Source organism: Callorhinchus milii, unplaced genomic scaffold (genome assembly GCF_018977255.1).
Source record: "Callorhinchus milii isolate IMCB2004 unplaced genomic scaffold, IMCB_Cmil_1.0 Scaffold10, whole genome shotgun sequence".
Classification (NCBI taxonomy): Eukaryota; Metazoa; Chordata; class Chondrichthyes; order Chimaeriformes; family Callorhinchidae; genus Callorhinchus; species Callorhinchus milii.
The window spans coordinates 19,591,590-19,614,069 of NW_024704751.1; the positions used below are offsets into that span (position 1 = coordinate 19,591,590).

At 48.2% G+C, this 22,480-nt stretch overlaps 1 protein-coding gene across 1 annotated transcript; it reads right to left on the reverse strand.

Annotated features, from left to right (window-relative positions):
• Nucleotides 1–880: 880 nt before the first annotated feature.
• On the reverse strand, nucleotides 881–22,255 carry LOC121849775 (nuclear GTPase SLIP-GC-like). Its single transcript, XM_042338629.1, has 6 exons — nucleotides 22,132–22,255; nucleotides 13,330–13,471; nucleotides 6,929–6,982; nucleotides 5,795–5,971; nucleotides 4,004–4,112; nucleotides 881–1,253 (listed from the first exon to the last, which is right to left on the reverse strand). The coding sequence occupies exons 2-6, from the start codon at nucleotides 13,340–13,342 to the stop codon at nucleotides 881–883; spliced, it is 726 nt and encodes a 241-aa protein (XP_042194563.1). The 5' UTR covers nucleotides 13,343–13,471; nucleotides 22,132–22,255.
• Between the last annotated feature and the right edge of the window lie 225 nt (nucleotides 22,256–22,480).

The window sequence follows — 22,480 nt, forward strand, 5'->3', positions numbered from 1 at the left end:
TCGTATTTGAAACTTCATAAAATTTACCCTTCTTCCTGCGAATTTCGAGGTTAATACCTCATGGTTGCCGATTGTACACCTATCACAGAAGTTTAGTCCTGCAGGTGCAGCAGCAATTAGGAAGGCAACCGGTATGTTAGCATTCATTATGAAAGGATTAGAGTATAAGAGTAGGGAAGTCTTACTGCAACTGTATAGGGCCCTGTGAGACCACACCTGGAATACTGTGTCCAGTTTTGGTCTCCTCATTTAAGGAAGGATGTACCTGCCTGGAGGGGGTGCAGTGTAGATTTACTCGGTTAGTACCAGGGATGAAGGGGATGAGTTACGAGGATAGGCTGACCAATTTGGGCTTATATCTCTAGAATATAGAAGAAATAGACGGATCTTATAGAAACCTATAAGATCATCAAAGGGCAGATAGAGTAGATAGTGGGAGATTGTTTCCCCCGGTTGGAGAAACTAAAACCAGGGGTCACAACCTTAAAATCAGAGGCAGCCCTTTCGCACTGAGTTGAGGAAGAACTTCTTCACTCAAAGGGCGGTGAATGTATGGAACTCCCTACCCCAAAGGGCTGTTGACACTCAGTCCTTGAACATATTCAAGACTGAGATAGATTTCTTATTGCAAAAGGGATTAAGGGATATGGGGATAAGGCAGCGTCAGGTTATTAGCTGGAGTTAGATTAGAAGATCAGCCATGATTGAATGGCGGGGCAGGCTCGAATGGCTGAATGGCCTACTCCTGCTCCTACATGTTATGTTATGTTGCTAAATTATAACACTCATTGAATTCCCTACACAAAACTTCAATTAGTGTATTATCAACAAACTCTCTCCCTTGAAGCCATGCTGACTTACTTTTATAGTTAATTGAGATTCACACTATTCTGGAACGATAGGAATAAAACAGGATGGTTGAGGCACCTTCCCAGTGACTTAGACATTCCTCATCTTCAGGAATGCAGCGGCTAAAGATTTGGCCTCCGATAATGGAGACCAGTAACATGAAGCTCAGGATAACCATTACCTCCTCAGTAATGAACTCAATGTCTGCTTTGAACCTGCGGCCACTGTAGGTTTCCACATTTATGATGGATGATGTACACGCAGTGCATGATGACGTAGGCAGTAATCCGTGTTTGTGCAAAACAGCATTTATCAGCGAACTCTTTCCATCTCCTGTTTTTCCAAATACACCAATGTAGATCTTGTCCAGCAGGGTTTTGCTTTTTAATATGGAAGCCTTTTCTCTGAAACAAAAACCACAGATTGCTCTTCCCAACTCTGAACCTCTTGTCCTGCTTCCTTAGACTATTGGGGAGGAGCACTGCATTATTGGAGGTGCTATTCCTGAGACATTGAACCGAGGCGCATCTGTCTGTTCAGGGAGACGTTAAAGATCCCACGGCACCATTCTAAACGAAAAGGTAGTCTCTCTCTCCCTCTATCCTGGCTGACCACCGCCCAGATAAAATTGATCACTCACTTCATGGCTGGTTGTGCAATCTGATGTGGTACAAATTGGCTGGTATGTTCACCCACAAAATACACTTAATAGACTCTACCATAAATAGTTTTACTTTACTACAAACAACTTACATTTTTCACCCCAATTAATAGCTACAAAGGGCTAAGTATATTTAATCAACTATTCTGTAATACGTTTCTGTAGTATATTTATGATTGGTAAACAAAAATTAATGATAAGTTATCATAATCAATTATATAAAATAGGAGGCGGTAAAACGTAGCATCAGAGTTTTATTGGTGGATTCTGTAGATCACATTTTGGGTCTGATTGCAAGTGCCAGAAGGTGCATTTCCTCTCAAGGGATATTACGGAGTGCACTGAAAACCTGCGGTGTGGAAAAACAGCCACAAACAATCATACACATGGTACCAAGAACATAGGCGGGAATAGCAGAAGGATTCTGAAACACGATTTAAGGATATTTGGGGGAAGATTCAAGAGAAGGATCTCCAGTTCTAATCTCTGGATTCTTCTCAGTGCACATACTGGGAATGTCGGGAGAGGCAGATCAGGGAAACTAATACGTGGCTGATAAAATGGTACACACAGAGAGGTTTATATTCGTACCACATTGGGACAAGTTTTCATCGTAAAAACCCTTGACAGACAGAATGCAAACCAATGCATATCCAGAAATCTAAATAGCGCAGTGGTGGGGGGAAACATTTATAAAGAATGTACAGCACGGAAACAGGCCATTCAGCCCAACCAGTTCAATCCTACTCCTAATGAAACAATATATTTTGAATATACAAAAATTCAGAATAGTCAGAATCCTTCATTGTATGCTGTCTATCAGGAGGCTATCCGAAAACTCTTCACAGAATTTACTGTAAAGTGCAGTGACTGTGTACTCCTAGGCAGATGTTGTAGACCAATTGTACACAGCAATGTCCAACAAGCAGCCATGAAGCAAATGGATAATTTTATTTGGGAGATTATTGGTCAGGGCACTGAGAGAAACTGCCTTCTCTTTTCAAGTAGCCCCATGGGATCGTCAGGGAGAGTGGTGGGCAGAGAGGGTAGGAGAGTGGCCGAAGGTACGGTTGAAGAGGAGGGTCTTGAGGCATGCCTTCAGGTAAGCAAGGCAGGCAGCGAGGCAAAGGGAATGTGGGATGGAGTTCTAAAGGGTGGGGGCAGAGAGGCTGAGGGTGTGACCGCCAATTGTGGGGTGGGCCAGGTGGGGCACATGGAGCAGGCCGAAGCCTGCTGAGTGGAGGTAGCAGACAGGTTGATAAGGGGTTAGTAGATCGGAGACTTAGGAAGAGGCAAGGCCATGGATGTCCTTGAAGGTGAGGACAAGAATTTTGAACTTGATCCTCTGAGGAATGGAGAGCCAGTGGAGCCAGGCAAGGGTGGTGTGATGGGGTCATGGAGCCTGGTGCGGAAGAGGACATGAGCTGCAGAGTTCTGGATAATCTACATGTACATGGGATGTATATATGTATATAACTCCATGTCTGCGGATTGATGTCACCAAGAGGGAGAATATACAAGTTGAAGAGGAGAGGACCAACGACAAAGCCCTGAGGAACACTGCGTGATACAGTGCGGGGGCTGGAGGAGAAGCCGTTTGTAGAGACAAAGTGGAGCTGGTGTGAGAGATAGGATCTGAGTAGGGCATGAACCCATACAACTTTCTCTCTCAGAGGTGAGAGTGCTATTAATTAAGCCAGGCTGAGACACACTTGGGATAAGGATTCAAAAGGAAACTTTACTACAAAAGTTGGGAAAACTAGAAAAATAGATTTTTTGGGGGGGCAGAGGTCAGGCAGGCGTCTGACACATGGAGTACTACGAACCCACCCACCTGGCTCAGGAACTGGACTACTGGTTCCGCAATAGAGGGTTGGCCTGATTCTGATATACCGTTGCCAGACATGTCACCTTGGAGCCAGTTCAGCTCCAAGGAGGCCCTGCTTACGTCCACCCCAAGGAAGATAGTCACCAGTTGGTTGTTCAACATCCGACAAGTGTTGGTTAGGGGCCTCACTAGGTGGATGGTAGGTAACAGGAAATCTCTGCGGGCTTTCCAGTGGGCAACATAGCTCAGCATGAAATGCATGAGAGCATTGCCACCATTTTACTGATGGTTCCACCAGTTGGAGTTGGGGAGTTTAAGCAGCATCTGCGTGCCTCTCTGCAGGCTAATCAAGGTGGGTTTCAAGAGTTGGATGTTCGGATGTGTGCTCACAAACTTGGATTCCAGGTAGCACCTTCCAGCAGCTGTCGCCACAAGCCTCAGAGTTTCCCCATCGACTATCTGGGGGACAACTGCCTTCAGCATGGTGGGAGGACACAAAATTGACAATCACAGGGATGGAATCCATCCCAGTATGTTGAGGACAACCAGGGAAGAGATAGAAGAAGCTCCATCTGTGATTTTGCATTGGGCAGCTACTCAGAAACAAGGAGAGAGGGGAGTTTTGATGACTACGGACTTTCCTTTATTCCTTATACTGTACGTACTTCAGGGTGATGAGCAGCTCCTTCTCCTCAGGGTCAGTGCACCCAACATTTTCGAGTTTCATGTGCACCTTGTTGATAAGATCCCTTGTTTCTTTCTCCAAATCTTTACCTGATAAAGGAATGAAATGAAGTTGAATTAATGGCAATAAACAAAAAGAAAGTTTTCCAACAATTCATTGAAAGTTTTATAGTTATTGAGTCATTACCGAGACATTCCAGCTCTCCTATTTCAATTCACAGTTCTAATATTATAGACATTTATTTTTATTTTGTGTCAAGAAAAGGAATAATGTATTTTGGGCACAATGCTTACAGCTTATGCTGTAGCAGGACAATACCATGGTAGGTGGCTCTACTGGGGATACTGTCCTTTTGATTAATTCACAGCCCAGCACTGCCAATGTATTCTGTTGCTAATGATAATAATCCTTGCATTTAATACAACACCTTTGTTGAGACGTCTCAAAGCGCTTCACAGAAGTGAATTGACTGTATATTATGTTAGCAAAACACGGCAGCCAATTGCGTACATCGTTGTCCCACACACAGTCACTGATAGAGTGACCAAATATATATTTTTTTGAAGGGATTACTATACCAGGAAAAGTAATCCGCCAATTGATTAACAATCGGTTTCCCACTTACTCATAGGTAAACAGAGGTGCGTGGAATAAGGAAACTAGCTCAACCCTCTCACTTGCTTGTGCATTGATCCCACACTCTGCTAGTAGTAAAGCTTATTTCCAACTGTGTCCAACTGTATTTCCAACATTATGGGACGCAGACGTCTGTAGAATTCCTGGTGGAAGAGTTGTGTGCCTGAGCATGGCAGAAGAATAGTGCCAATGCTCTCAAGCAATTGAGACTGAGCTGCGCTGCTAATCAGGAGATCAGAGGGAATTCTTCATTCTTACAAACTACCCAGTGAGAGCTTAAAACTATGCTTGAAAGATATTAACTGACAAAGTAGTTACAGTCCTCCAGTTGGGGGGTAAGGAGGATCTTGTAGAAGCGGAGCTGGTTCCTTGGTTTGGCAAGGGAATGTCGTGAACAAATCAACTGTCGATGGCGGTTTCAGTTATCTAGTTTCCAAGCCAGGTGGGCCTACATAGTCAAGGGCAATTTTGATGACACTACAGCCAGCGTGGCTCATTGGCAGGACTTGGAAAGCTAGAGAGTCATTGGGATCAGGAATTCTTCCCTTCAGCTCCTGTTAACCATGAAGCCAATGCCCGAATGGGTAGATTGGCCTTTGCTAAACAAGCAGCGAGAAACTTGCCAGACAGTGCTTTCAATGACAAACTAGGCAGTTTCAGTACCCTACATTCTTGGGGCCCCATACTTTGCTCTTGCTAAGCTGCACTTAAACTCATCAGAATTAGGTCAGCAGGGTGCTTCCCTGCAGGTAGAGTGTATACTCCACTCCAAAGATAAGGACATTTTCATGGTTAGGTGATATACATATGTGACACTCTCAGTCTGGTTTGAATACTTTCAATACTCTTAAGCATTGTAACTGGTATCCATATGTCTCAGATACCCATCTGATTTTGAAACCCTAAGAACTCTCTTGATGAACATATTCCTTTCAATCTCTTCCCTAATTGTTCTGCTAACAATCATGAGACTGTGCCCCTTGTCACTGATTCCCTAACTAAAGGAAATAGTTTTTCCTTATCTACCCTGTCATGCCCTTCACCATCTTAAACACCTCATCATATCAACAATTGATTACAATGAGCCATCAACAAAACTATTGTCTCTATATTTGGTTCCAAAAGTTGCTCTTACATAGCTGCAGCACTTCCTTATTTTCCTCCGACATCTGAGCCCCAGCGCTTTGTCTCTTACGCTTCTTCTGTGGAGATACTTTGCTTGTCGTGGCACATCCTTTCGTCTTGGAAGGTGTATCAGAACTGAATTTTGTTGTTGTTGTTGTTGTTACTGTTGTCCTTTTCCTTGTCACACCTTGGAACAGTTCACAGAATCATAGAATGTTATAGCATAGAAACAAATCAATCGGTTCAGCAAACCTGCACTGAGATATTCCATGTGAGCCACCAGTCTTATCTCTAGTCAGATACCCCTAGTGAATCCTTCCCTTTCTCCAAGGTATATTATGCTCCCCTTTCAAAACCGCCATCATCACTGCACATCTCAAAAAACACTATTTTTTCAAAATTATAATTCCCATTTGCAAAATCACTATGCTACAGGACTTAAAGAGCAAATTGGCTACTGAGGCAATCGATAAGCTGAAACTAAACAGTAAAATCGTGATGGATTTTGTTTCAACAGCTGAAAATTTGACATGCCAACCACTCTATGTGCAACCTCATCTTCAAAACAAAGAATTGTAAAATGTACCAAGGGGATAACGGAAAAAAAGCTAAGGTTGTTAGTTGACTCATCTCTCACCGTGTCAAAAAAATGTGAGGCAGCAATAAACAAGACAAACAGGATTCCGAGCTCTTTTGTCAAACTGGTTAAATTCAGACACTCGGATATCATAACCAACCTATATAGTACTCAAGGAACATTGGAACAGGAGAAGGCCATTTAGCCCCATGAGCCTGTTCCGCCATTCCATTAGATCAGGCTGATGCCCCGAAGCTCTGGCACTATCTCCCTCTCTCCCTCCCCACTTTTCAAATCCTGCCTACAGTAAAATCCTGCTTTTTGATCGTCTAGGTAAATATTAACTGGCTAACTGGTAGCTCAGAATCCAGTTTGCCTTGTTTATTTCTGCTTCTCAAGTTTTGACATGGTGAGTCAACTAACACCCTTAGATCTCTTTCAGTTTCAAATGTGGTTACGGTCCAAAGACTTGTACAAGTTCAACATTACCATCTTGTTTTTCGTGTTCAATGCTTCTCTATATGAAGCGACTAAGTCATAGTGTGAATATAATAGCTTGAGGTGTACCTGTGTGGATTATGTCATCATCTGAGTTGTCCACTTCCATTGTGCCAAACCTATCTGAAAGGAAAAAATTATCTTATTCGTATATAATAATCCAATCAGAGACTAAATCCTTAATAATCCTTGCGTTTTGATATAGCGCTTTTCACATCGGGAGGACGTCCCAAAGCGCTTCACAGAATATACTGTAAAGTGAATTGACTATATATTTGTGGGCGAACGCGGCAGCCAATTGCGCACAGCAATGTCCCACAAACAGTCATGGATTGAAAATGACCAATTTATTATTGTTTTTGTTTTTGGAGGGATTATTATTAGGCTCTGTGTGGAGTAAGGAAACTTGCCCAAGGTTTCGCCCTCTGCCTGGAATTGAACTCAGGTCTCTCACTTGCAAAGCGAGTGCTCTAACCACTGAGCTACAGGACTCCACAAATCCTGTAGCTAAAGTAAGCTAGAGATGTTGGACATGTCTATGAAGAGGAAAGGGAAAACTAAGTAGCAGCTTGAGTGGAGAAGCCTTAAGCAACGGAGACAGGTAGTGAAGAAAAGGTAACAGAGGCAAAGAAGGATAATATAGTAAAATCCTGTTTTGGTATGCTTGGCAACGAAATATTGGAATCAAGCCAGCCCTCTGTGGCGATCTCGGTAGTGTGTTTCCTGAACCGCCGAGTCCACAGTATTCCAGGACACTGCTGATGCCAGCCTAGTTCATCGGCAGAACATGGAAGAGCAGACTAGTCAATGAGGGCTGGGATTCATCCCACTCAGCTCCTGTTAACTCTACAAGCCAAAGCCCTAATGGGGCGGTTGGTCCTCCCTGGACAAGCAGTGGGAAAGGTTGCCAGACAACAATATCAATGGCAAGATAGGCAGTTTTAGTTGGATAGACTCCAGCAGTTACCCCAGTGCACACTCTGGGGTCCCCAAACCTTTGCCAACCTGCGCTTAATACTTTCCAGAATTAGGTAAGGCAGGATGAGTCCCTCCAGGGAGAGAGTGCACATTCCATTCCAACAATCTATCTCTGGGATCTCCATGTGTAGGTGGGATGTATGGAAATCTCAGCTCGGTTTGGATACTCTAAAGCACAGTGATGGGCCGGGCCAACAGTAAAGTGCAGCCACACTTCTGAAGGTGAAGCTGATTGGCACAGGGAGTGTTGGGTCCACGGAAGTGGTGTGAGCAGGAAATTGGCTTTGCCCGCAAGTGAGAGAACCACGATAGAAATACCAGCTGCACGACACTACTCTCGTCTATCCACGCAATGCTCAGCCTAAAGTGAACTCCTGCGTCAAATTTGTGGTAAGTGCTGTACCATACAAATTAAAATGTTTAGTATTTTAAACATAACTACATGTTCAGGAAATATACGCCTATAGTTTTAATCCGGGTTGTTTCACAAAATGCGTCTCTCAATAACACCAATGAACCCTCCACAATTTTCCAAAAAGTTATCAAATTTCTCCATAGTTTTCCGTAAAATTTGTCAAATGCCCCTCGATATTTGACAAATATTCCTGCAATTTTCTATTGGCCCAGGTTATGGTTTCCACATGTGTCAGGCATCCAGCTCACAAAAAAAAGTCTTTTGTCAGCAATTCCCCAACTAGAGAAAGATTCCTGATCTAACATCTCATGCACCTTTAGGCACCTTGTTTATATCCCCTCTTAGTCTTCAGTATTCTCGTGCAAAACGGTCACATTTTGCCAGCATTTTTAATATGTATCAAGAATCCTAAAAATTAAAGACAAAAAGCACAGCACCCAACGGAGACGAAAACATTCACTTTTACTGATGTTGTGAACTCGATCCAAAGCCTTGTAGCTGATTGCTAAACGTTAACAAAAATCAAATCTCCTCAGCAAGTATACCCCGGGAAAGTAAAATTAATATCAACACCTCAACAACAATAGCAACAACAAAATTACATTTATAGAGCGCCTTTCACATCGGGAGACGTCCCAAAGCGCTGAACAGTCAGGTGTCGGGGTCCAAGCATGGGGGAGGGTTGGTGGAGGGGTGAGGGAAGGCAGAGAGGGTGACCAAAGTCACGGTCGAAGAGAAGGGTCTTGAGACCGACCTTGAAGGAGGCTAGAGAGGAAGCAAGGCGAAGGGACGGTGGGATGGGCAGGTCAGGCGGGAGCCATGGAGCAGACCGGAGCCCGCTGAACGGAGGGAGCGGACAGGTTGGTAGGGAGTAAGCAGGTCAGAGAGGTAGGAGGGGGCAAAGCCATGGATGGCCTTGAACGTGAGGACGAGGATCTTGAGTTCAATCCTCTGGTGGATGGGTAGCCAGTGGAGTCGGTCGAGGGTGGGAGTGATGGGGTCACAAAACCTGGTGCGTGAGAGTACACGAGCTGCAGAGTTTAGGATGATCTGCAGCTTGTGAAGGGAAGAGTTAGGAAGGTCGATGAGGAGGGAGTTTCCGTCATTGCGCGTTGATGTGACGAATGCATGGATAAGGTTTCGGTAGCCTGAGGGGTGAGGCAGTGACGGAGTCTGCCAATGTTGTGTAGGTGGTGGTAGGCAGTGCCGGTCATGGTGCGGATATGGGGGAGAAAGGGCAGTTCAGGGTCAAACAAAACACCCAGGTTCCTGACTGGCTTAGTGAGGTTGAATGTGCGGCCGTGGAGGTTAATGCTGCCAGCGCCCGAGGTGCAGAGGCGCTGGCATGAGCCAATCAGAAGGGTCTCGATCTTGCTGACATTCAGCTGGAGAAAGTTGACCCTCGTCCAGGACTTGATGTCGGACAGGCAGTCGGTCAGGACACCAGTGGTCCTGGAGTTGAGGGTGGAGGTAGAGAGATAGAGAGCAGAGAGAAATTTATCCCATGTCTGCGAATGATGTCACCAAGTGGGAGCATGTAGAGGGTGAAGAGGAGGGGACCCAGGACAGAACCCTGAGGAACACCGGCGTTTGCCTGGACAAAGTGGAGGTGGAGTGAAACTGGGGACCTGAACCAATCAAGGACAGAACCTTGAAGGTTGAGGTTTGAGGAGAGGCGGTGGAGGAGAATTGAATGGTCCACAGTGTCAAAGGCAGCGGAGAGGTCAAGGAGGACGAGAAGGCAGAGGGAGCCTTGGTCATACATGGTCAGGATGTTGTTTGTGACATTGACCAGAGCAGTTTCCATGCTGTGGGCAGCAGGAAACCCGATTGGAGGGTTTCACGGAGGGAGTGGGAGGAGAGAAAAGAGCGAAGCTGGGAAGCAACGGCTCTCTAAAGGACCTTGGATAGGAAAGGGAGGTTTGAGATGGGTTGGTAGCTGGATAGCTGTGATGGGTCAAGGGAAGATTTCTTTAAGGTGGAGGTGATAGTGGCTGTTTTGAGGGGGGAAGGAACAGAGCCAGATTATAGGGAGAGGTTGATGATGTCGACGAGTAGTGGGGAAAGGAGATGGAGCTGGGATTTAAGGAGAGGGGTGGGGATGGGGTCCAGGGAGCAGGTAGTGGGCTTCATGGAGGATATGGTTGTGAAGATAGAGGAGGGGGTGACAGGTTCAGAGGTGTGGAAGGAGGGATGGGTAATTGTTGGAGTGTAGGGTGGGGGTAGGGAGAGGGTGGAAGTTAGGGGGGCAGTGGCAGCTGAGCTCGAGGAAGTGCAGCATTTTCTCGAATTGAGAGTCAGAGGAAAGAATCTGCGAGGCGTGGCGGGGAGGGCGGAGGAGCCGGTTGGTGGTGGAGAACAGGCGCTTGGGGTTGCCCTTCACCTCCAGGATTAACCTGGAATAGAAGGACGATTTGGCCGAGGCGATAGCGAAGCAGTAGGTTTTGATGAGGTCCAGCCAGAGGATTTTGGGGGTTTTAGAAGGATTGTTACAGAGGTGGGAGGGATGGCAGAAGGTAAGGTGTTCGAAAGAAGGGAATGAGCCGGTGGACTAGGGAGATAGGGCAAGTGACACCCTGGATATGAAGGCCACACCACCACCATCACGGTGGTTGGGGCGTGGGGCATGGTGGTAGGCTTAGCCAGGTGGTGTGGTCTCAGTGAGGGGGAAGGTGTTGCCTGGGATGATCCAGGTTTCAGTTCGGGCCATGTCAATCTTCTCATCGAGGGTGAGTTCATTGACGGCCACGGTCTTGTTGGAGATGGAGCGGATGTTTTGAAGGCCAATGCGGAGTGGACAGTTGGCAGAGGGATATGTGGGATGGGAGAGGGTAGTGGATTGGTTGGCAGGGAGGGTGGGGATGCAGATGGGGGAAGAGAGGTTAGCCCCCGGGGTCTGGGTTCGGAGTGACAGACAGACAGAGGATGGGAGGGAGGGAGACGCTGGTATTAGGGTGCGGAAGTGACGTCACGCAGAATGGCGGGAAAAACCTGGAAATCCAAAATGACGGCTCCCCCTGATCAGGAAATGGCTGCCACTTGATCCCCAAGACCCCAGCCCCGAGATACCCGCCCCACCTCAGGATCCCCAAGACCCCGGCCCAGAGACACCCGCCCCACCTCAGGATCCCCAAGATCCCGGCCAAGAGACACCCACCCCAACTCAGGATCCCCGAGAACCGTTCCCTGAGTCACCCGCCCCACCTCAGGTTCCCCAAGACCCTGGCCCCGAGACACCCACCCCACCTCAGGGTCCCCGAGACCCCGGCCCCGAGACACCCGCCCCACCTCAGGTTCCCTCAAACACCCACCCCACCTCAGGGTCCCTGAGACACCCGCCTCACCTCAGGGTCCCCGAGACACCCAGCCCACCTCAGGGTCCCCGATACCCTGGCCCAGTCTACAGCTGCCTGCCGGTCCCCGCCTCGGGCTATGGTTGGCCTGGGACCCCGGACCCCACTCTGGCTATGGTCGGCCTGGGACCCCGGCCCCCACACTCGGGCTAAGCCATTGATTGGGATAAAGTTTCTGTGATGGATGTGAACGGAGTAGTTGCAATAATAATACCTGTTTTTGATAATAACTGTCCAATTTTCTGCTTCCTATCCTTCCGCCACTTTTCTATCCCAAACCATCACTTTTCCTGCCATAATCTGTGTGCCTCGAGTTTCTTCACTTGCCCTCTCTCCGCACCTTCTGGAAACCCAAATACATGACATCCAGAGCATTGCCTTCATCTACGCTTTCAGTTACTACCTCGAAGGACTTGATCAAGTTAGGCCCCGGCCCTCGCTCTGGCCACCGCCGGTCCCGACCCGATCCCCGGGAGACCAGGACCGTAACCCCCGCAACTGCCTGACTTACCTTCCGTGAGTCCCGCTCAGTTTACACGTGTTTTCGAGGCTCTGCCGCTCGCGACTGATCAGCGACAGCCTTCCCGTTGAGCCTTTCACCCAGAGCGTCATCCCCTCCCCGAACCCTCCTGTTGCCTCCGCCAATTCCCTGCCCGGGATCTGAGGCTGGAATCCCGGTTTCCCTGAGCCTCTCTCTGCAGTTGGTCCGGACGCAGCCCAGACAACGAACATCTCCCAACGTGACATGCCCCACACAGGGAGGGAGATGACTTGTCAGGTGGCCCTGGATCTCCACCTATACCCATTCTACACTTTGGCTCTCGTAAAAGTCTTAAATCACACGGTTCTCACCTCCTCCACCTACCCGACCTCTACGCTAAAACTCTCCGAAACCGTATGGAATCCAGGCAGCAAGTTCAACCCCCAATTATCCTTCCTGCCCCACATCCTGTCCCTCACCAGTACCGCCTTCTACCACCTCCGACGCATCGCTCGTCTCCGCCAATACCTCACCACAAAAGCCGCCAAAACTCTGGTCCAAGCCTTTGCTGGACTATTCAAATGCCCTCCTCACCGGTCTCCCCTCCACTACCATCCATAAAATCCAGGTCATCCAGAACTCTGCCGCCCGCATTTGCCCACAAATATACAGGCAATTCACTTTACAACACATTCTGTGAAGCGTTTTGAGACATCGAGAAGACGTGAAAAGTATTATATCAAATGCAAGGAGTCCTCTGCACCCGCCTACCTCTCTGACCTGCTCTCTACTCACAACAGTACCCGTTGCCTTCACTCCACAAGGTCTGGCCCTCGTCCCCAAAATCCTCCGCTCCACCACTGGCAGCCGTGCCTTCAGCCACTGCTCCCTGAGGCTCTGGAACTCCCTTTCTCACTCCCTTCGCTTTGCTCCCTTTCTTCCTATTTTCAGGTCTCGGCTGAAGACCTTTCTTTTCGACCGCGCCTTTGGTCACCTTCCTCCCCTTCCCCCGGCTCAGCCCCGGGATCCATTACTGTGAAGCGTCCTGACACACCGTCCGGCGTGCAGGGTGCTATATAAATCCAAGTTGTCTTTGTTATGCTTGTAATAGTGAACTGATCACCATGAATAAAACTTGCACCCAGCAAGTCCAGACCTGTAGGTTCACCATCCATTTTGGCTCAGTGTATTGAACTATTTTCAGTCTGTGCTCAGAGTTGAACATAAAGTTAGATCCCCTTACCTTTTAGATCCATCCCAGTTGTCAAGTTGGATTCCACTGTCTTCTCCCCAATGTTAGATGAAACCTGCTTCCTCCGAGTTCAGAATCTTTCTCGCTCACCCTCAAGCAGTCTGTCAGCTTCTGGAGTCAGTTTCCAGTTTCACTTTACACAATTTGACGTACAAGAAAGTTCATTATGCATCACATTGCTCCTCCTTCCAGCTCCATTTCAGACGCTGCCACTTTCAGCAGAAAGAATGAACTGGATTTTTATTGATTCTTATTGTGGCAAAAACTTCTTTAAGCTTCTCACAATAAAATTCCTGAATCAACCTAGGGGGTTGAACCTGACGCCCAGGTTGCATACGGGTTCGGAGAGTTTTAGGGGGAGGTCAGGTAGGTGAGAACCATGTGATTTAAGACTTTAACGAGAGACAAAGTGTAGAATCCGTAATCGATTCCATTTATAGAGCGCCTTTCATGTCAGGAGGACAGTTGGTTCAGGACCGAAGCAAGGGAGTAATGGACAGGGTGAGGGGAGGGAAGGGAGGGAGCGAGGAGGGGAGAAATGGACAGGGTGAGGGGAGGGAAGGGAGGAAGCGAGGAGGGGGAAATGGTCAGGGTGAGGGGAGGGAAGAGAGGGAGCGAGGAGGGGGTAGAGAATCGAGAGGAGAGCTGAAGGCACGGTCAAAGAGAAAGGTCTTGAGACCGGCCTTGAAGGAGGAAAGGGAGGAAGCGGCGAAGGCACTGGGGGATGGAGTTCCAGAGCCTCGGGGCTGAGAGGCTGAAGGCCCGGCCACCGATGGTAGGGCGTTTGGGGCGGGGGGTGTGGAGCAGACCAGAGTCAGAGGAACGGAGAGTACGGGCAGGTAGGTAGGGGGATAGTAGGTCAGAGAGGTAGGAGGGAGCGAGGCCGTGAATGGCCTTGTAGGTGAGGATGAGGATCTTGAATTCGATCCTCTGGGGGATGGGGAGTCAGTGGAGGTGAGCGAGGGCGAGGGTGAGGGCAAGGGTGGGATTGATGTGGTCTCGGTGTCTGGTGCGCGACAGTATACGAGCTGCAGAGTTCTGAATAACCTGCAGTGTGGAGGGAGGGCCGGGAAGGCCGGCGAGGAGAGAGTTCCCATAGTCCAGCCTTGAGGTGATAACGGTGTGGACCAGTGTTTCAGCAGCGTGAGGGGTGAGGTAGTGCTGTAGTCTAGCGAAGTATTATGTCTCAGAAGTATTTTGTGCAGCCAACGATGACAAATTGCATTTGAGTAGTGTCTTTCACCTCAGGAGGATGTCCTAAATCGCTGAACAGTCAAGAGTTTGCACCCGAGCGCTGGGGGTTGAAATCAAGAAGGGTGGAGGGCAAGGTGGGTGGGAGGCTGACTGAAGGCATGGTCAAAGAGGAAGGTTTTGAGACGAGCCTTGAAGGAGGCAATTTAAGGGGTGAGGTGGGGGGATTCGGGGATGGAGTTCCAGAGGGTGGGAGCAGAATGGCTGAACGCCCAACCACCGATGGTGGGGCAGGCTGGTGGGGGATGTGGAGTAGACCAGTGCCCGCCGAGCGGAGTGAACAGGAAGGTTGCTAAAGTGTTAGTAGGTCGCGGAGGACGAGAGGAGGAAGATGGTGGAGGGCATTGAAAGTAAGGACAAGGATCTTAAACGCAATCCTCTGGGGAAACGTGAAGCCGGGCGAAGATGGGGTTAATCGGCTTCCAGAGCTTCGTATGGGAGAGAACACAAACTGCAGAATTCTGAATAATCTGCAGTTTGTGGATGTAAGAGTTAGAAATTCCAGTGAGCAGGGAGACAGCGTAGTCAAGCCTGGACATAACGGAAACATGAATAAGGGTATTGGTAACCTGAGGGGACAGGTAGGGAGGGAGGTGACCACCGCTGACTCACCTGGGACCTGACACCAAACTTCCCTACCGGTTGACTTAGTCATAGATGACCTAAAGCAATGATCAAAGAGTTAGGTCCTCAGGTGCCTTGATCGAGGAGAGACAAAGCAAGTTAGTTGGAGGGACTCTGGGAAAGGAGCTTCAGAGAGTGGGGGCAAAATGGTGACGGTGGGGGTGCGGGACATGAAGGAAGACGGTGTTTGCTGGCCATAGGCAATGACCGAGTTGGGAGGTCGTAGAGAGGATTTTTTCATTGGGGAAAGAGACAGTTTTGCTATGAGGGTCGGGTCCAAATCCAGCACCTTGGGACGTCCTCCTGACGTGAAAGGCACAATACAAATGTAATTTTGTATTTGTAGGTAAAAGTAGATCTTCCAAAGAGCTGGCACACGCACGATGGGTTGAATGGCCTTCTATGCTGTAATATGCTATGATTCTAAATGATGTGATTCTATCGACAGGACTTTCAACCCAATCTCTGCTTTTTTCACACCTTTCAGTTGCCAAGTATCTCTCAAACTTCTTTTCAAACACACTGATTATAAACACATTATAAACGGGTATAAACACAATTATACCTGTGCAGTCTTCACAACCCTCTATGAGAAAAAATATTTCCTGATCTCACTTTTAACAACTCTAATTTTAAGAGTATGTGTATGTTTTGGATCCCCAGAAGAATTATCCAGTATCTAGTTTGTCCATTCTTTTCATTAATTTATACACGGTCCCTGAATCAAATTATCCTATATATTTCTTAACTCCAGGGAATGTAAAGTAACCACTCATCAGTCAAACCCTTTTATCCCATCTTTAATCCACTGAAGTCGCTGAAACCCCTCCAAGATTAGTATATCTCTCCTAAGATTTGATGCGCAAAATAGTACAAAGCACTCCAAATAAGGTCTCACCAGCACTTTATATAACTTAGCCGTTATGTATGTTTTGCGCCTCAAAAACTGGTTTCAATTTCCTTTTTTTGTTCATAATATAATAAAAATCCTTGCATTTGGTATAGTGCTTTTTATGTCTTCTAGACATTTCACAGAATAAACTGTAAAGTGAATTGACTGTACATTTTTTGAGTGAAACCATTCTGCAGAGATCTCAGCTTGGCTCAGTGATAGCGCTCCTGTCTTCGAGTCAGGTTGTGGGTCCAATTTCCACGTCTGGACTTGAACTCACATGGTCTGAGATGACACTCCAATGAAGTACTGGGGAGCGCTACATTGTCGGAGGTGATGAGACAGTAAACCGAGGTCCCGCCTGCCTGTTCAAGTGGATGTTGAAGATCACCATTTGAAAAGTGAAGGGAGTTTCTCTCTCCCGGTGTTCTGGTCAACAATCTATCAAATAAAAATTAGACATTAATTTTATGGCTGTATGTGGGACATTGATGTGCATAATTGTACTGCTCTGTTTGCCTACAAATACACAGTCACTTCATTTCATAGTAAATCCTGTGAAGTGTTTTTGAGACTTGATAAGGCGCTATACAAAACGCAAGGTTTTTAAAATTATTTATCATCTCAGAAATGAATTCCAAAGTATTAAAGAAAAGGTGATAAAGAATATAAACTAATTAATTAAACGACAATGTCTGTTTGGGGGTGTATTTGCCAATATCTCATTAACCGATTGACGTAGAGACACGATTTATATTCATCGGAAAGGTTTTGCAAAGACCTCAAGGTTCTTAAACTTATGGATCTTTTCACCAAAAATCATGTCTTTGGCAAAGTCCGTTGTTAGCTCTACACCATTGAGTGGCAAAAGTGTGGTCTTCCTCATGCACACATTCTTCTGTGGCTCATCGAACAAATGCGGCCGAACCAAATCGACAATGTGATCTCTGCAGAACTGCCAAACCCAGACCGAGACCCTGTGCTCTTTGAAATCGTAAAGAAACAAATGATTCACGGCCCATGTGGACAATTCACCAGAAAATCTCCCTGCGTGAAAGATGGCTCCTGCCAATGCAATATCCAAGGAGCTTCATACAGGAGACCCAAACAGGTCATGATGGGTATCCTTTGCACAGGCGGAGGTCAACTGGAGGTGGTGGATCCCATGCAGGACTGACAAACATCTGGTGGAAGTAGACAACCATTGGGTTGTCCCGTACAATCCCTATCACTTTCGGCTCTTCAACGCTCACATCAATGTTGAGTTTTGCAACTCTGTTAAGAGCATCAAATATGCGTGCAAATATGTGAACAGGGGATGTGACATGGCTGTGTTTGGACTCAGTAGCGGGAGGAAGCCCGAAGAGACGAGGTAACATACTACCAGATGGGTCAATATGTGAACACCAATGAAGCAATCTGGAGAAATTTGGGCTTCCACATACACGATCGATATCCAGCGGTCCAACACCTTCAAGTTCACCGTGAAAATGGCCAAAGGGTGTTTTTTTACAGAAGCAAATGTTCAGGAACCTAAACCTCCCAAAACCATGCTAACTGCATTCTTTGAACTATGTGTGTTTGCAAGAATCCTTCTCTACTTTGAGCTCCCAAAGAACTTCACATGGGACTCCCAGACCAAGAATATTAATATAATAATAATAATCACTGCATTTGATATAGCGCCTTATCACGTCATTGAGATGTCTCAAATCGCTTCATAGAATATACTGTCAAGTGTAGTAACAGTGTGTTTTGTGGGTGAAACGCAGCAGCCAATTGCACATAGCAGTGTCCCACCAACGGTCGTGAATTGATTGACCAAATGCTTTTTTTATGCTAACACGGAAATCTCATCAACGATAATTATGCAATACTTTCCGAGAAGCATGTCACCGCAGGGGTCTCCTAGAGGACGATGCCTACTGGAACCAGATATTAGAAGAAGCAGCTGCGGCACGGCACCGTCTAATATCAGACTGAGGGATTTGCAGACGAGTCAATGAGGGCTGGGATTCATCCCACTCAGCTCCTGTTAACTCTACAAGCCAAAGCCCTAATGGGGCGGTTGGTCCTCCCTGGACAAGCAGTGGGAAAGGTTGCCAGACAACAATATCAATGGCAAGATAGGCAGTTTTAGTTGGATAGACTCCAGCAGTTACCCCAGTGCACACTCTGGGGTCCCCAAACCTTTGCCAACCTGCGCTTAATACTTTCCAGAATTAGGTAAGGCAGGATGAGTCCCTCCAGGGAGAGAGTGCACATTCCATTCCAACAATCTATCTCTGGGATCTCCATGTGTAGGTGGGATGTATGGAAATCTCAGCTCGGTTTGGATACTCTAAAGCACAGTGATGGGCCGGGCCAACAGTAAAGTGCAGCCACACTTCTGAAGGTGAAGCTGATTGGCACAGGGAGTGTTGGGTCCACGGAAGTGGTGTGAGCAGGAAATTGGCTTTGCCCGCAAGTGAGAGAACCACGATAGAAATACCAGCTGCACGACACTACTCTCGTCTATCCACGCAATGCTCAGCCTAAAGTGAACTCCTGCGTCAAATTTGTGGTAAGTGCTGTACCATACAAATTAAAATGTTTAGTATTTTAAACATAACTACATGTTCAGGAAATATACGCCTATAGTTTTAATCCGGGTTGTTTCACAAAATGCGTCTCTCAATAACACCAATGAACCCTCCACAATTTTCCAAAAAGTTATCAAATTTCTCCATAGTTTTCCGTAAAATTTGTCAAATGCCCCTCGATATTTGACAAATATTCCTGCAATTTTCTATTGGCCCAGGTTATGGTTTCCACATGTGTCAGGCATCCAGCTCACAAAAAAAAGTCTTTTGTCAGCAATTCCCCAACTAGAGAAAGATTCCTGATCTAACATCTCATGCACCTTTAGGCACCTTGTTTATATCCCCTCTTAGTCTTCAGTATTCTCGTGCAAAACGGTCACATTTTGCCAGCATTTTTAATATGTATCAAGAATCCTAAAAATTAAAGACAAAAAGCACAGCACCCAACGGAGACGAAAACATTCACTTTTACTGATGTTGTGAACTCGATCCAAAGCCTTGTAGCTGATTGCTAAACGTTAACAAAAATCAAATCTCCTCAGCAAGTATACCCCGGGAAAGTAAAATTAATATCAACACCTCAACAACAATAGCAACAACAAAATTACATTTATAGAGCGCCTTTCACATCGGGAGACGTCCCAAAGCGCTGAACAGTCAGGTGTCGGGGTCCAAGCATGGGGGAGGGTTGGTGGAGGGGTGAGGGAAGGCAGAGAGGGTGACCAAAGTCACGGTCGAAGAGAAGGGTCTTGAGACCGACCTTGAAGGAGGCTAGAGAGGAAGCAAGGCGAAGGGACGGTGGGATGGGCAGGTCAGGCGGGAGCCATGGAGCAGACTGGAGCCCGCTGAACGGAGGGAGCGGACAGGTTGGTAGGGAGTCAGCAGGTCAGAGAGGTAGGAGGGGGCAAAGCCATGGATGGCCTTGAACGTGAGGACGAGGATCTTGAGGTCGATCCTCTGGTGGATGGGGAGCCAGTGGAGTCGGTCGAGGGTGGGAGTGATGGGGTCACAAAACCTGGTGCGTGAGAGTACACGAGCTGCAGAGTTTAGGATGATCTGCAGCTTGTGAAGGGAAGAGTTAGGAAGGTCGATGAGGATTTGGCCGAGGCGATAGCGAAGCAGTAGGTTTTGATGAGGTCCAGCCAGAGGATTTTGGGGGTTTTAGAAGGATTGTTACAGAGGTGGGAGGGATGGCAGAAGGTAAGGTGTTCGAAAGAAGGGAATGAGCCGGTGGACTAGGGAGATAGGGCAAGTGACACCCTGGATATGAAGGCCACACCACCACCATCACGGTGGTTGGGGCGTGGGGCATGGTGGTAGGTTTAGCCAGGTGGTGTGGTCTCAGTGAGGGGGAAGGTGTTGCCTGGGATGATCCAGGTTTCAGTTCGGGCCATGTCAATCTTCTCATCGAGGGTGAGTTCATTGACGGCCACGGTCTTGTTGGAGATGGAGCGGATGTTTTGAAGGCCAATGCGGAGTGGACAGTTGGCAGAGGGATATGTGGGATGGGAGAGGGTAGTGGATTGGTTGGCAGGGAGGGTGGGGATGCAGATGGGGGAAGAGAGGTTAGCCACCGGGGTCTGAGCCCGGGTGGCTTGCCGTGGTAATGGGGAATGGGGCAGTCGATGTATAGCCCGGATGAGCTCGGCAGAGGATTCCCAGGCTGGAACAGAGGGAGGCAGTGCGGGGGTTAAGCAGAGATAGGAGGCAGGGAGGGCGGAGGGAGAGCAGGACAGAGTGGGAGAGTTGCAGGGAGGGGGACATTTTGAGGGAGGGCAGCTCGGGTCGGGGGCGGTAGCCAAGATGCGCACTCTGAGACGAGAGGCGGTGGATTAGTGGGACATTGTCAGCCTGGAGGAGGCTGTGGGAGCTGGAGGTGACGCAGAGGGGGGTGGGCGCTCACTGTGGTCAGACAGACAGCCAGCCAGCCAGCCAGCCAGCCAGACAGACAGACAGACAGAGGATGGGATGGAGGGAGACACTGGTATAAGATGGACTGTACTGTACTGTCGCTGCCACCAGGGATTCAAACCTGATGTGCGGAAGTGACATCACACAGAATGGCGGGAAATGCAAAACGACGGCTCCCCCTGACCAGAAAATGGCCGCCACTCGATCCCCGAGACACCCGCTCCACCTCAGGGTCCCGAGACCCCGGTCCCCGAGACACCCGCCCCAACTCAGGATCCCCGAGATCCCGGTCCAACCTACAGCTGTCTGCCAGTCCCCGCCTCTTGCTATGGTCGGCCTGGGACCCCGGCCCCCACTCAGGCTATGGCTGGCCTGGGACCCCGACCCCACTCTGGCTATGGTCGGCCTCGGACCCCGGCCCCACACTCGGGCTAAGCCATTGATTGGGATAAAGTTTCTGTGATGGATGTGAACGGAGTAGTTGCAATAATAATACCTGTTTTTGATAATAACTGTCCAATTTTCTGCTTCCTATCCTTCCGCCACTTTTCTATCCCAAACCATCACTTTTCCTGCCATAATCTGTGCGTCTCGAGTTTCTTCACTTGCCCTCTCTCCGCATCTTCTGGAAACCCAAATACATGACATCCAGAGCGTTGCCTTCATCTACGCTTTCAGTTACTACCTCGAAGGACTTGATCAAGTTAGGCCCCGGCCCTCGCTCTGGCCACCGCCGGTCCCGACCCGATCCGCGGGAGACAGAGACCGTGACCCCCGCCGCTGCCTGACGTACCTTCCGTGAGTCCCGCTCAGTTTACACGTGTTTTCGAGGCTCTGCCGCTCGCGACTGATCAGCGACAGCCTTCCCGTTGAGCCTTTCACCCAGAGCGTCATCCCCTCCCCGAACCCTCCCGTTGCCTCCGCCAATTCCCTGCCCGGGATCTGAGGCTGGAATCCCGGTTGCCCTGAGCCTCTCTCTGCAGTTGGTCCGGACGCAGCCCAGACAACGAACATCTCCCGCGGTGACATGCCCCACACAGGGAGGGAGATGACCTGTCAGGTGGCCCTGGATCTCCACCTATACCCATTCTACTCTTTGGCTCTCGTCAACGTCTTAAATCACACGGTTCTCACCTCCTCCACCTACCCGACCTCCCCCTAAAACTCTCCGAAACCGTATGGAATCCAGGCATCAAGTTCAACCCCCAATTATCCTTCCTGCCCCACATCTGGTCCCTCACCTGCACCGCCTTCTACCACCTCTGACGCATCGCCCGTCTCCGCCAATACCTCACCCCAAAAGCCGCCAAAACTCTAGTCCAAGCCTTTGCTGGACTATTCAAATGCCCTCTTCACCGGTCTCCGCTCCACTACCATCCATAAAATCCAGGTCATCCAGAACTCTGCCGCCCGCATTTGCCCACAAATATACAGGCAATTCACTCTACAACACATTCTGTGAAGTGTTTTGAGACATCGAGAAGACGTGAAAAGTGTTATATCAAATGCAAGGAGTCCTCTGCACCCGCCTACCTCTCTGACCTCCTCTCCACTCACAACAATACCCGTGGCCTTCACTCCACCAGGTCTGGCCTCGTCCCCCGAATCCTCCGTTGCACCACTGGCAGCTGTGCCTTCAGCTACTGCTCTCCGAGGCTCTGGTACTGCCTTCTGGAATCTACTTTCAGTTTCACTTTACACAATTTGACGTACAAGAAAGTTCATTATGCATCACATTGCTTCTCCTTCCAGCTCCATTTCAGATGCTGCCACTTTCAGCAGAAAGAATGAACTGGATTTTTATTGATTCTTATCATGGCAAAAACTTCTTTAAGCTTCTCACAATAAAATTCCTGAATCATGGAATGTTATAGCACATTCT

Excerpts from the sequence above, each read along its gene's own strand:
- LOC121849775 (XM_042338629.1), bottom strand. Across the intron at positions 5,972-6,928 it reads TGATGACATAATCCACACAG|GTGTGACAAGGAAAAGGACA; the intron begins GTACACCTCAAG and ends AACTGTTCCAAG. Across the intron at positions 4,113-5,794 it reads TAAGGAAGTGCTGCAGCTAT|GTAAAGATTTGGAGAAAGAA; the intron begins GTAAGAGCAACT and ends TTCCTTTATCAG.